This window comes from Gouania willdenowi, chromosome 7 (assembly GCF_900634775.1).
Source record: "Gouania willdenowi chromosome 7, fGouWil2.1, whole genome shotgun sequence".
Taxonomy (NCBI): Eukaryota; Metazoa; Chordata; class Actinopteri; order Blenniiformes; family Gobiesocidae; genus Gouania; species Gouania willdenowi.
In genome coordinates, this window is record NC_041050.1 from 29,189,725 (window position 1) to 29,205,321 (window position 15,597).

Sequence of the window (15,597 nt, forward strand, 5' to 3'; positions counted from 1 at the left end):
TGTTTGTTTGTGTATTTAATCAATATCATATAAAGATATGATACGATCATTTACAAACAGCAGCAATGGCTGGAAATTGATTATTTGTAACTGTAATGTAGGAAAAGGAGTGGGACTAATAGGTTTATACTTCCACCCAGTCCCTTTCGAAACACAAAAAGTTGTTTTGGGTTTTTTTTTGTTTTTTTTCTGGAGGTAATCATTGCATTTGTTGGAAATAAAACAGTATATCAAAATGAATGAAGACCAACGAGGCAAAAGTTAATCTACTTTGTATGGCATTGGGGTCTGATACAATTATAGTGCACTGGTGTTTCTTAGAATTGCTGTGATGACTAGTTGATTTAATGACCAATTTGATGCAAAATAAACATGGTCTCTATATAAAAATATCAAAATTTGGCTTTAAAACCACTTTATAAAGTCATGGCTTTCTTTTAATGTGGTTGCTCTTTCAGATGATAAATGCTTATGATAAGCATTCCCACTCTGTTGTAGCATGGTGCTTTAGTTTGAGAACTTTAGACTTAGTCTAAACATCGCGCTTGAGTTTCTCGATGCTAAAGTCTGTGTCTTGGTCCAGTTTGGAAAGAGTTTTCCTCACTCGCAGGGCTGTGAGGCGAGCAGGTGGGTTCTGGTACCAACACTCCTTCATGATCTTCACAATGGTAGACAGGATCTGAACACATGTGTAGGGTGATTATTACTGCCTGATTGGGAAAGAATTGATCTGTGCACATGTGCGCGTGTGTGTGCTACGCCCTACCGGGTGGGAGTGGAGTCTGTTATGGAGACATGGCCTTTGCTGATCCACACACACCACCTTCTTCATTTCCTCGAAGCTGGGATCTGTGGGCACCAGGTCAAAGAAGGGGAGTCGGTACTCCTCCACAATCCCTACAATAAAGATGAAACATCTCCAATTACTCCACCTACATACGACACATCATAAACAGGCACAGAAAATAGTATTTAATCAAAACCAGGGTTGGTGTTAATTACATTTTTCAGTTACAATTACATTTTCAATTACGCTTACAGTGACCAGCATTTTTAGAAAGTCATTTACAATTACGCTCTCAATTACTAAGGTTCAATTACAATTAATCACAATGAAAAAATAACCTATTAAAAGTCAACCTTCCTCTTGTGTTAGCTTTCTGTTAGCATCTCCTATGATTAAAACTCCTAAATCAGCTGTAAAATACACTAAAAACAATTATTAATCATCTAATTTCTTTCCTATCTATTGGTTTCCTTGTTAGGCTTCCTAATCAATGAAAATATAAGTTATATTATTTTTTGTGTGGGCATCTGAGCTTTTTTTCTGTCAGTGTACCCCTATTTCATTTTTTTTTAAATGGTAAAATGTGGGAAAGCTTGATATGAAACATATTTTAATAACTGTTAACAACATATGTATAGAAATGTAACATGCTTCCCCAGTTTTGCGTTTAATTATAATTGACAATTTTTAAAGAATTATACATGGCAATTACAATTACAAAGTCAATTACTATTGTTATACTCAATTACAATTTCATTATGGTTACAACAGCAACAGATTTGCAATTACATTTGTATAAATAAATTATACAAATCTTTTTCTTCACACCATGACAAACAAACGAGTCAATAAATTGCTTCACTCAACTCTTCAACATGATCTTCTTAAATAAAGCACTCGTCCACTTATAAATATGAAGGAGGGAATTTTACTGTATACAGTAGAGAACTCAACAAAAACACAGGGAGCGCTATCAAACCCCTGGTGAATAGAGCAGGATGTAAATGCTGCACGATCCTGTCTGCAATTTGGGTTCACGGGCATCTGTAGTTTGTACAAGTGAGTGCTGACACCAGATAACACGGTTTATGATTAGTGCAGCGCTAATCATGAGAGGACGGTGGAGACAGACACGATGTGGAAAAACATTGGGTTTCTGGGAGACATGAAACGGGAGGGAACTTATCTTATCTTCATTTAAATACATAAGCAATTACATATATAAAATAAAATTTAAATAAAATAAAAAAACAAAACCCAAAACAAAACAAAGATTTTCATTAAAGGGGCAGTATTATGAAAAATCACTACAGTGATATACATCCCTTTCACCTCATTCAGAGGGCCAAAGATGAAAAAGTTCTGTTTCCTCCCTCCCTTGTTATTCCACATTTTGTAAAAAGTCAGCTCCAAATGGGCGAGTTGGATTTTTCTCGCTTTATGACATCATAACGCAGAAACTCCTCCTACTGACAATCCTGGCTCCTCCTACCCTATAAGAATGTGAGCTCCTCCCTCTCAAACTACTTCACAGGTAAAACAAACACGACGGTTTAATATAGAAGCTACATATACAAAATTTCTTCTCTGCATTTAACCCCTCCCTGAGGAGCAGTGAGCAGCCACGGTGTAGTTAGTAGTTAGCGTTAATAAGGGACTGATCAACACCCCACAGTGATGGACCAGCGAGATTCCAAGAGGAGGCATTGAGTCAGCATCTACAAACACACCCACTCATGCATATGCATGAAGCCCCCAAAACAGTCTGGTTTTAGAAGCGGCATGGAAGTCACATTTCAGAGGCTAAAACTCTAGAAAACAGCCCAGTTTGGGAAAATAAACCTCAAATACTATGTTGTTGGGGTTCTTAGAACAAATGGAGATGTGTGAAAAATAGCATAATCCTGGACCTTTAACTGTCGCCTTACCGTTGACAATAGTTCTGCGAGTAATTTCCCAGAAGACCAGGCCCAGGGCCCAGATGTCTGTTTGCTTGTAGGATTCGAAGATGTCGACACGAATACTCTCATCCAGGACCTCAGGGGCCATGTAGCGCTTGGTCCCCACACGGGGATTATTACCCACATCCAGATAGTCATGGGACTGAGAGTGTATCACAGCCAAACCTAAAGGAAAAGCAGATTTCTACAACATTTTGTAACTTTATATATTAAAATCTGTATAAAAATAATGGCTTTGTTTGTGGGAGATAATTATTCCTGGTAGCAGAAGTTGAAAAGAGTCATGAATAACTGTTGGGCTGATTCATTGTGACTAAGTGTCTTTGCTTTACTCCTTACCGAGGTCAGCAATGCAACACTGTCCGTTCCGCTTCACAAGGATGTTGCGGCTTTTCAGATCTCGGTGAGCAATAGCTGGCTTTTCCTGAGAGCTGACGATCTCAGTGTGGAGGTGGACAAGGCCACAGGCCACTGACAAGCACATTCTCAAGCAGCTCTCGGGTTCTAAACTGCTATACTGCAGGAAATCGTAGAGTGAGCCCAGCTCATGAAAGTGGGTGACAAGCCATAACTGGGTGCTGGAATTCTTTGACGTCATGTCCGAGGCAATGAAACCTAAAAATCACAATAAATAAGAAGATGAAATCTTACTTATTTATTCAAATCTAGTGTTATGTGCTCTGCTGTCTGTCTGCCACTTTCTTGATCCGCAGGCTACGCCCTTTTCCCCTGCCCAGCAACAGTAGGTGCAGCTGATCAGCCACTGATCAGCTGCACTTTTTTAGTGTTTACGACAGTGACGTAACCAAAAGGAACTTTTAGGAGGAGAGCAAAGCACAAGTTACTTAATGAGTTCTGCTTTAATATTTGATTTGATGGAGTCTTTATTTTGTTATAAATTAACACAACCTTATTTCTGCTTTATATTCGTTTCCTTGTTTTTTTTTATCCTGGTTCTGTTATTGTTCCTTTCCTTTACTCCTCAACACCACCACAAGAAAATTAACATCTAGGCTTTTGGCTGATGTTTTATTAGATTACTTCTTATTAAGACCTGGAAATGAATTAGTGAAACAATAACTTTGACAGTTTTAATATAATATAAGAAGAAATCTATTAGGTGATGTATCGCGTTATTTCGCCGTGTTCTAATCGTATCGAAGCCAAGCCACGGCGACAAATCGTATCAATCTAAAAACTGTCCAAATTGATTTTTAAAAATATTTTTTTAACAAAAAAAACATTCATTTGCACAAACATATGCATAGCACGTAAACATCGGTCACTAGTGTCAGTGAACCACTTCAGACCTTGTTAAACTACCTCACTCCTCAATGCATTTTAGCTTGGAAGTTTATTGCACTTTATTTTCATAAAACAAACTAGGCACTTTTATAGATGTATGTAATTACTGGTACTTGTTTTTTTTATTTTTTAAAAAAGTTAAGTTAACAGAATCAGAATCTGTTGTAAAAGCAAAAGTTTTTTACTTAATTTAATTTGACAATTTGATAAACATACCACTTGTTCTCACAAGTTTAGAAAACATTTAATAAATTGTATTTCATACCATTTTGTTCTTGCAAAGGTGAAATTTGTAAATATTGATATTGCGATGTATATCGTATTGTTTAGTATCGGGATATATCATATTGGGAGTTGCGTATCGTATCGTCAGATTCATGGCAATGCACACCCCTATCTCTCATTGTATCAGAATTAGTCTTATAGACAACGGTCAACCATGACACGCTCTCTCTACATTACTCTACTTTAAATGTAGTGCTACAAACAAATAATGATGCTAACGTTGGATTTCATCCTTTCATAAGGTTTGATCATTGCCCAATAAACCATTATAAATCATTGATAGTCCATATTATATATATATATATATGACAGATGCTAGACAGACACATTACTATATATTCCCTGTTTATCATATATCAAAACCAGGATTGGGGTCAAATATAATTGTATTTGCAAAGTTGCTAATTAATTACAATTATGGTATAATTAGAATTGTAATTATATTTTACAAAATATGTTGCTGTCGTACTTGTGATTAAATTGTAATTGAGTTCAGATAATTGACTTTGTAATTGTAATTGCCATAAAAAATCTATAAAAATTGTCAATTATAATTAAACATAAAACTGGGGAACCATGTTACAGTTCCATGTACAGTTCTACATATATGTAGTTAAGAATTATTAAAATACTGTATGTTTCACATCACATTTTACCATTTAAAAAAAAAAAAAAAAAACATGAAATCAAAGGTTATACTGACACAAAAAGGCACAGATGCCCACACCAAAAATATCAAAACCTATATTTTTATTGATTAGGAAGCCTAACAAAGTAACCAATAGATAGGAAAGAAATTAGATATTGGTTTTTAGTGTATTTTACAGCTGATTTAGGACCTGTTATCATAAGAGATGCTAACACAAGTGGAAGGTTAAGTTTTATTAGGTAATTTATTTCAGGCTCAGTGATTCTGTAATTATACTTTAGTAATTGAGTACGTAATTGTAGTTGACTTTCTGACGATAAAAAAATAAATAATTGTAATTTAATTTTACGTAGAAAAAATGCTGCTCACTGTAATCATAATTGAATTGTAATTGAACATGGATAATTGAAAACGTAGTTGTAACTGAAAAATGTAATTGACCCCAATCCTGATCAAAACCACCCAAGTGCCCCGCTAGCTCCGCCCCTGCTCACATACCCAGTATGTTGTCGTGTCGCAGCTGTACAGTGTTGTAGATCTCTGTCTCTCTAAACCAGGACTGCTCATCTCGAGAGGAGAATATTTTGACAGCAACATTCTCCCCCATCCACATCCCCCTCCACACCTCCCCATACCTTCCTTTACCTGCAAACAGAAAGACAATGACACATTGCAATTTATAGTATCACACAAAATACAAAAAAATCAAAATAAAGCAAAAGTATTGAGGATGACGTAAACATACCAACACATTCAACAAGAGAAATTTGTCTGGCCATTGTCCTTTGAACTAGATATGGAAGCCCAGTTCCACTCCCCGATGTACAAAACTCATCAAATATCTCCTGAAGAAAGAGGCAGACGCTGTTTAGAAAACTTCAACATGAAGATATATTTTGAAAGCAATGAGCTTTTTTCATCTCTCACTCCATATGTAGGGTCGTCTCCAGCTGGGACTTTGAGCATAGTCGTGTCATGATCCTCTGCCTCCTTGAGTTTGCTGTGTGCACGTCTGAAGTGCAGGAAAACAACAAGGCCGCACACACAGGCGGCCATGAATAAAAGCAGCAGAGACAATGCAATCCAAAGCTCTGGGCGTGGGAGTGCTGGAGGTGCTGTTGTTGGCTTTCCATCTGAACACACAACAAGTACAGGGACATGTGCTTAAGTTTTGGACTCAGTGATCAGTAGAACCAGGAAAAAAAAGTCTGAACATGGAGGCACATGTGTTAGAAATCACTAGCAGAAGCAATGTATTGGAACAGACCACAAGGGGGAACCATTGCTGAGCTATTATTTGTGTGTAAATGGCCATATGCGATATAAATCTCAACTTTAATTCAAATTAAGTCTGACCAGAAAGACAAATAAGGGCAAAATTTGCTGATGCAAAATGCCACACAGACACATTTATTAACAAAGAGTTGCACAAAATGTGCCACTTTTGGCTTTTTCTCCTGTAAAGGACAGCATGTGTGAGTGAGTTCTTATAGTATAGCTTGTTTAGGGGAAGGTCTGGGTTAGGACGCACTTAGAAATCCATCTAACTGTGTTCTTTAAGCTGTTCTGAGAAGTAAGGAAAGCAGCGACTCCTAAAACAAAACAAACCAATAAAAATGTATATTTCAATATACGTGAACGTGAACATTTTTAAATCAAAGTTAAAGGCCCTTTTTTTCTCTACTGCATATGATTGAGAAGGAGATTTTTGGTCATGTCGTTGATGTAATGTGTTTGTTGATGATTTTAATTGATTTTACTGATGATTTTAAATGTTCTCATTGATTTTAAGCTGCTGCACTTTTTGATCATGTAAAGCCCATTGCGTTGCCTTGTGTATGAAATGCGCTATACAAATACATTTGCCTTGCCTTGCCTAGGCAATGCTGTAATTTTCTATTTTGCCAAAATAGAAAACTCGATATATCTTGAATCTCAATAGATCGACCAGCCCTAGCGTTGGGTTGGTGTAACTGTATTCCAGATCTGATGAATTCTGACTTTTTTATTTGTTCACTGATTAGAATTTATAGTCATAATGTTCATAAAACTATAATACAAATATAAAAAGAAAGGGACAATTATTCTTATTTTTAAAATATTACATTTTTTTACATGGTGTCTATACAAGCATTTGGCCTTGGTTTCTGCAATTTTAAATTTTTAAATTTTTGGTCTTCTCTAGCAATAGTCCTCACATTATTTTTACAAATAAATTGAAGCATGTTTAATTCAGCATGTGACACACATTCACGAATTTAAAGGTATCAGAAGTTGTTTGGTTTAAAAATGATTGAACAAACGTAAACACTTTTCTTTGCACCAACGCATAGAGGAAGTCAAGTTATTGCTGAATATTCTTTTTTAACAATTAGGCTAATGTGTCCTTTATAATGCATTAAAAATGTGATATTAGTTTCCTTTGGATACAAACCGATGTCTGGAGGTGGCGTGGAGAAAGCGTTGCACATGTGCTCTTTGCAGCATTGGACAAAGAAGAGCTCGAAGGAGCTGAAACACTGCTCTTTGTAGTGATCTCTGGTGAAACAGCCTCGCTCCTCAACACCGTGCACCCAGGAGTAGAAACAGTAATCTCCTCTGCAAGTCCCATTCACACATGTGCCTTTGGCGTTTTCACAAGTACACAGCAGCTTCTGCTCACCTGTGGTGTCTGAAGCACATAAAGACAAGATCACAAAGAAGTCAGTAGATATACATTGATGTCATCAGACCATTGGGTAATAAATAAGTGTTTAAAACAAGAAAGTATTTCCATCAAAAGAGGAAAGCAATCTTAACCCAGAGAGAAAAGCTACATATTTAGAACTTATTATGTAATAAACATGATCTCACACATAAAAATCATGTTCTTGTGTATGATGATGTACACAGTGCTGAAAAAGAATAACCAGTTAATTGTTACTAGTTACTTAATTAAAAAGGTAACAGTTACTTGACAGATTTCTTTAAAAATAGTAATGCTTACAGTGGTCACTTTAGAAAAATCCAGCCCTTGTTTCATGGATGGTGTGAATTACTTTGGATGTGTCCATTGAGTTTCCTTTAGCTTCTAGCTTTGTCAAACTTGTACAGATTAGAAATACTCTTTCTGGAAGTAGATAGGACCTTTGTCCTTGTCCTCCACAAAAGAGAAACACTTAGAGAACCTGCATGTGTCTTACAAAAGGCACTACCATGACTGCCTGTTTTGTCGGTATGTGAATAGAAACAGGAAATAGGACAGGGAACTTTGTCGTATCCATCCAAAAACGTATTATTATTATTATTTATCTACATAAAAATAATGCTGTAGTGTAGTGGTTCCCAAACTTTTCACAGTCATATTCCCCTTCAGACATTTAACCTGAACCCATGTACCCACTACTCTTGCACACTTAAAAACATAATAATGTCATGTCATATACAATGTAGCCCTACAGTAAATTTGAACTATCCTGTTAAGGAATAACATATAAACAGGATCTAGAATATTTGCATTTCCTAAAGAAAATACAACAAGTGAGGATGCAGGTGCTGGCCTGTATCGCACTGCATTAGCTTATCATTGGCATTAGCAGTATCTAGCATTAGCCTAGCAATAGCAATAGCCTAGCATCAACATTAACGCAGCACAGCAATTGCATTAGCCTAGCATTAACATTAGCCTAGCATTAATATTGACAAAGTATTAGCTTTAACATAGCATTATCATTAGCCTAGCAATAGCATTAGCCTAGCATTAACCGAGCAATAGAATTAGCCTAGCATTAGCATTAGCCTACAATTAACATTGATCTAGCATTAGCTTTAACCTAGCATTATCCTAGCAATAAGAATAACTTAGCATTAGCATTAGCCTAGCATTAACATTCACTTAGCATTAATATTAGCCTAGCAATAGCATTAACCTAGCATTAGCATTAACTGCCCTATTTATATTTTTGTTACCAATGTTGTCATTATTTTTAATTTTCATTCAAGTACCTGAACCTTTGACAAATCGCGTACGCCGTACTCCTGGGGGTACCCGTACCCCACTTTGGGAACCTAGGCTATAGTGCTTTGTTCAGTAATCGTAACTGAGTTACAGTATTAGGTAGTGCTTAAAGTAATGGGGTTACTGTATTAGGCTCAACACTACACGATCATGTTACAAAGTATTCATCAGTCATCAAAAATGTCTTAATATGTAACAGAAGAATAAAAGTACGATGATGCCCATTGTGGTATTGCTTCTTGATAACTTATATTTACTTATGTCAGACTTTTTAAACATATCCATCTTTAAATAACATACTTTCCTTTCTTTCTAATTTCAGACATTATTTTTTGTTTGATGTAAATGTTTTAACAGAGCCTCAAATTCATGTGACTTTTGTAAACATATGAAATCACCAAGCAGGAATTTTAAAACAGCTAGCAATCTGGAAAAAACAACAAACACAAATGGAGACAATGACTAAAATACGACACTTCTTATCATGCAGGATCTTACAACGTTGGAAACTTTAGCCAAAGACAGAGAACTTTAACTTAAAGATGCCTATACATTGTACAGGCCTGCTAAGCCCTATGGGGCACATTCCCTTAGTGCTTCACAGAGAGTTTCTCCCAGTGCTTGTCTTTGCTATACACCCAGTATTTTCTACAACTGACCATTAACCATACCTGCAATGGCAGACGAACTCCAGAGCAAAGCTCCAGCCAGCGATGCGACGAGCAGAGCAGAGGCTCCCATCTCTGTGAAACAGGAGCGAAATGCATTAGTGTCTGATCATTTTAGTGCTGCCACTTCATTAGGGATGGTCATAATAGATAACACATTTCATTTGAGGTGTTGCAGATATATGACACCATTTCCTGTCATATTAACTGCTATTTGAATGCACTGTACAAATGGTAATGCAATAGCTGTGTCTGCACGGAGTCAAACAGCAAGTAAAGCTGGAATTGTGAAAAGGCGAAGGAAGCAATGAGGTCAAAAACAACAGTCGGAGGGCCCAGCCTGTCTGCCTGTGTAGTAATTGGATTGGGTGGGAAAAAGGGGCTTAGAGGAAGCAGGCTGTAACAGCACTCCTGAGTGTTTGTGTATGTGCTCTGAGACTGTGCATGGTGCAGTGCTGCCCAGCCTCCCGGCTCCAGGCCTGCTGACTACAGCCCTGCTCGCAGAGTAAATATTGATGGCTGTGCTTCCTGTCATTGAGTGGCCCCACCCGGCGGGCCGGCGAGACTGGGGTCTGCTGCTCATTGTGAGGGACAGCAACTCAGTTACGCAAACAGCCAAGCTTTTAAACAAGAGGCGGTCTTACTCTATTACCCCTTTTCAGAGGTGAAAGTAATGGATTACAAGTACTCACAGTACTATGAGTAGCTTTTATGGCTGCTTGTACTTTTTTAAATATATTTCTAAATCAGAATTTATTTTTAAAAGAAGTAAAGTAACTTGCTACATTTACACACCCAACCGTTACTGAGTAAACTATATATTTTTTGTTTTAAAATGATCAATGAACATTGTGAAACTACAAAACAATAAAATTATCATTTTGACAATCATTTAATGTTTGAATGGTTTTCTGATGTATAAAGGAAAATATTAGACAATTTTCCATAGCACACCTGATGACCTCTGATGGCACAACCTTGGTAAAAATCCCCAGTCTATAAAAAACTATTAGGTAAGATAAAAGAACACAAACTCTTCATACAAACAAATAAAACAATAAAACAAATCATTTCAAACAAAACGTAATAAGCAAAGATGAGCCGACTTATCTCAGAAGATAAGCAGCAGTTTTGAGAGTATATAAACACACACACACACACATATATATATATATATATATATATATATATATATATTTACATTTTACAAACAAACAGGTGATATTCAGAGTGTGATAATGTCAGTTCATTTGGCAAAAATGTAGTCGGCATTTCTTTAAAGTCTGTTACATTAAAGCTGATATCCGGAGGATGAAAAGAGAGAGAGAGAAAAGTCAAAAGCAAACATCTCGATGTCCCTCCCTAAATAGCTCCACTTCCTCCCCCTGCCTCTGCCAATCTACCAGAAGCCACGCCTCTACTTTTGTGGACGCGCATCGCCGAACATAACAAGGTCGCACCGGGTCGCATTGATATAAGTCTATGGGTCGTCGTTGTTCCTTTGGCGATGGACCTTTCTGAGGTAAGCGCCAAAATCAGATCTGAGCAGCTAAGCTATTGTGACGAGCGGCCTTGTTTCCATGCACAATTTACGATAATCGTAATATAAGATAATCGTTGATGACATCAACAATACTTGTGAATAAAATAATTAATTTGTGTTCATGCAGACAACTTGTTCTTTTTACAGCTGCATAGTGCTGTACATCGTTTTCCGACATTTGCATTGCAAGGTTCAGCACAGTTGTTGGCATGAGCATGAAATCATCTCTAAGCTAACCATGTCCATAAGCAGTTTTAAAAGTTGAACATGAAGGACTTAAGATTCAGCTTGGGAACACAGATATTCAGAATCAGCACATTAAAACGATCGAAAACCAACATTGCTTTTACCCCAATTTGCTGCTAACCACTAGTTCCAGCAATCTTTTTTACCATAGGGCCTAGTCTAGGACAGAGATTTTTCTTTTTCCCCAATTCATGCCATTCCTAAAAAACCTCAGAAAATTAAATAATTCCAAAAACTACTGTTAAGAATTTGCAAAGCTTGGATAATTTAAATTATACAGGTTACGACACAGAAGGACTTTGATGCACAATAAAAGATGTGGATAAATAACTAAACAGATAGAAGCCCCTCACACAATCTTATATCTAGCTATGTCTGAACTTTGCAGATGAAACCTACGGTATTTCTAAAACTGGAGAAGTAATCTCACCACACATCTTTCATACAACACAATGCTGTTGTACTGACTGTGAAACTTGCATGTCAGCATAAAACTACGGATATCCCCCCCTGAGTTTTGATGCATTGAGCTAAATATACATTCATCTGCACTCTATGGGAAACACACGCATCTCACCCTTTGTGTAGATTATATTGAATATCATGGAATTTCCATGACATTTAACACAATAACTTGAGAACAGGAGAAGGAGAATGTTTTTCGATGTGTGGGAGTTTATGTAACTTGCATAATTTTCAGTACAAACACATGTAGCTCCCAGTCTTGGAAGCAATGAGTGGAGTTTCCCTTCCTTATCAGGAGGTCGAATCAAATGCTTTGCTGGGTTTGAAGTTTGTTCAAATTCTCCAGAGTAATGTGATAAACAATCCAACAAATGACAATCCTTTATAATTCAGTTTTAGATTCAAGACCAGACTTTTTCTCTAAAAATGTGTGCAGTTCCTGAATGATGCTGGTTCGTCGTGTATGAAACAAACAAACAACAACAAAAAAAAAAATATATATATATATATATACACCCATAATACAAACACTTTCTCATTTCCCTTGGTGTCATTTCACAACTCACAGACATATGGAATGTGTAGGCATTCAGTGTGTCCCGGTTGATTTCCATTATTCAGTTTGTTTCCATTCTGTCCGGTGGAACACCTGCATGTTTCAACAATAGGAGTTCTACTGCCATCTCTTCCTCTCATACTGTGCTGGGACATGACCGGCTGATCTATTCCATCTGGATAACTGTGTCAGAAAGATGGATTTTGGGGGCATTGCACAGCCCAGCAGACTCCCCCACCATACACGAGGCCTCTACCAGTGTCTAAAGGTGGGTATACACTGTGTGATTTTTTTCAATCTCTTGTACTCAGCTCCAGCTTAAATTGTGCGACTTAATTGCAGAGTCCGATTGCTCGCAGCTCACAATTCATATTCTTGCACTATACGGACTGACACTCTGACGCGACCTGACTTCTCACACTGTAGGTCCATAGACGACACGTCGGGGTCTTGTTTCCGTAAATGCAATTTACAAATTAGAATAAGAAGAACTCTGAAGTGTCACCAATAAAACAGAAGAAGAGATTCGACCCAATCCTAAAAATAGATGCATGTGTGAAAAATCGGCTCAAAATGGGCCAAAAATCGCACAGTGTATGCCCGCCTTAAGAGTGTTATCATGAGACCTTCTATTCCGTGGTTTGAAAGCCTGCACCATGTGTTCTAAAACCCCAAGTTGTAAAAACTTTAAAACTGTAATCCTGACAGTGGGGACGCTCAGCCTGTGTCTATATTTCCAAAGTAGAAGTTACAGGGCAGTAACTGTCAGCAAGCTCTCACACGCATATCTGCAACGGAAACTTATGTTGGAGAAGAAAGGACCAACAGTTAGTATATACGGATCCTCAGACGTGCCATACTAAACAAGCTGTTCTTTGTTTGAGAGGCGGGGGGACAAACAAAACAAAGAATTTTACATCTGCGCCTTCCTGACTATGAGTGTGACTGATGCTCCTCAGATGGACCGACTCCCTCTGAAGGTGGTTATTAGATCTCAAACACTGACATTCAGTCACACAGGCATTAATCTGCTTTTGAGGCTTTAAATTTGCTGAATGAGTAAGATCATACATTAACATATACTACATACAGTAGCTGGGGCAAGGAAAGAGCACGTAGAATACATTTATAAGAAGCTTTTAAAAGTATTTGTCTATCTGATGATACTTTGGGCAGAGTTTAAATGTTTAACCAAGCATGTATGGATCTCCTTCTGTACTTTGACAAAAGATCCAAAAACGTATTTGTGTCTCAATTGATGACAAGACCATGGGAAATATGTATCTGTGGCTCCATGGAAGGGCAACCTGTCATGGGTGGCCTGTGTTCTCAATAAGCTGAAGATCAGTCCTTGTTATTAATTTTCAATATTAGATTTTTGCGGATATCAATATTGTCCAACCCTACATTTTCTATTTCCTGTATTTACTGATACCGATATATACACAGAGCCACAGATCTGTGACAAATAAGAATACGCATTCAACTTTAGATAAGGAAAAAGTGCTATATTTGTTTTTATTGTGTTGTCTCAAACCAAATCACATCCTTTTTTCAATATCGATGGAAAAACCGATACCGATGATACATTTTCTGGCGAATGTCAGCTGATAATATCTGTGGGACAATAACATCGCCCATTGCTAGTCCTTGTCAGCATGGGCGAAGAAGTTTTAAACTGTACTTGGTGAATAAAAACCTTTCAGATTCTGATTCTCACTGCTAAAATTTCATTAACCAGTTGAGTTTTGTAAATTAAAATAAAAACTTTCATTTCAAAAGTCTTCTCCTATGGATTACTATATACCACTATGCTATGTGTTATAAAAAATGACCAACATTCAAAATTAGAGTTATTGAAAATTTAATAGGCCTAGTTCCCATTATTTCCATGTAAATATTACACTATACCGTCATGTGCAATATTAGGGTGCTCTGTACAAAAAGAAATATATTTTTAAATAGACAGATAAACTTCAGAAAATGGCATGATTACATCTCAGTACAAATATACTGTGACCTGACACCTGTTCACATCTGGATAAAACATGGACCGATGGAGATTGGTCTCATCAGAGTTGACTGAGCTCAGTTTTGCGTTCAGTAGTGAACTTTTCATCTGAGAATGTGCAGGAAGATATTCAATTCAACTTTATTTATATAGCGCAAATTAGAACAATAGTCCTCTCAAAGTGCTATCAAAATATAAATAAAAAAAAAATATATATATATATAAAAAAAAAAAAACAACAAATCCACATGAACATATGATATCATACGGCAAACATAATAATAATAATAATAATAATAATAATAATAATAATAATAATAATAATAATAATAATAATAATAATAATAATAATAATAATTTAATTGTTACCTGTTTCCTGTGAGTCTTTGAACGTCACATACGCTTCAACTGTCCCATAAGACAGCAGTGTGAGAGTTAGAGATGTGTTTAAAATAGAGATGCTGTCATTTCAGTGAGAGAGAGCTGAATCTTTTCCTTCTGCTGCAGATGTTTGACACATAGACTGAACTCACATCCTTTCCCCCGCTGTCAGCCTCTGCTTCTGGGGCGAGAAAAGGGAAAATCCCGCAGTGTTCTTTGCTTCTATTTGAATTATTAAGTAAGAAAGTTATTACAGGAAAGAAATGACCGAGCCTCAGACCAGCGTCCTATCTGATCTACGTCCAAACCTGCGCTGATGAACTAGGAAGGAGTGACTTCTCTCTCTCTCTTTTCTCTTCTCACACACACACACACACACACACACACACACACACACACACACACACACACACACACACACACACACACACACACACACACACACACACACACACACACACACACACACACACACACACACACACACCTAAACTCTGTTTGCTCTCTCTGCTGATGGTTAGAGGCGAGATTGCAATTTTTTTTTTTTTTTTCTAGTTTTTTTTTTAAAAATAGTATAGAGTTTAGTCCCACCCCTTATTGTCCCGGCGCTGCTCAGCCTGGAATGTGTTCTTCTCATAGCGGTTTTCCTGTTGCTCACTAAACCTCTCATTTTCCTTTTCCCCTGTGCACTCCCCTGTGTTCTGCACGGACAGGAATCTGCTTTAAAAAACATGAACACTGCT

The 15,597-nt window shown here is 37.1% G+C and overlaps 1 protein-coding gene across 3 annotated transcripts; it reads right to left on the reverse strand.

Moving 5' to 3' along the window:
* Positions 1 to 380: 380 nt before the first annotated feature.
* acvrl1 (activin A receptor like type 1) lies at positions 381 to 15,353 on the reverse strand. 3 transcript variants are annotated; one of them, XM_028453496.1, is made up of 11 exons: positions 15,163 to 15,353; positions 14,843 to 15,035; positions 9,656 to 9,727; positions 7,422 to 7,658; positions 5,915 to 6,120; positions 5,733 to 5,832; positions 5,486 to 5,632; positions 3,088 to 3,363; positions 2,716 to 2,913; positions 767 to 897; positions 381 to 679 (listed from the first exon to the last, which is right to left on the reverse strand). In XM_028453496.1, exons 3-11 carry the CDS (start codon positions 9,723 to 9,725, stop codon positions 533 to 535), a joined length of 1,512 nt encoding a protein of 503 aa, XP_028309297.1. In that variant the 5' UTR covers positions 9,726 to 9,727; positions 14,843 to 15,035; positions 15,163 to 15,353; the 3' UTR covers positions 381 to 532. The 3 variants fall into 3 exon arrangements, with proteins under 3 accessions (XP_028309297.1, XP_028309296.1, XP_028309295.1); XM_028453495.1 differs by having other exon boundaries at positions 15,109 to 15,353; XM_028453494.1 differs by having other exon boundaries at positions 14,843 to 15,353.
* Between the last annotated feature and the right edge of the window lie 244 nt (positions 15,354 to 15,597).

Coding starts and splice junctions, on each gene's coding strand:
- acvrl1 (XM_028453496.1), bottom strand. CDS start 9,725: ATGGGAGCCTCTGCTCTGCTCGTCGCATCGCTGGCTGGAGCTTTGCTC. Junction 5,633..5,732: donor TTCTCTTGTTGAATGTGTTG/GTATGTTTACGT, acceptor TTCTGTTTGCAG/GTAAAGGAAGGTATGGGGAG. Junction 2,914..3,087: donor GTGTTGCATTGCTGACCTCG/GTAAGGAGTAAA, acceptor CTTTTCCTTTAG/GTTTGGCTGTGATACACTCT.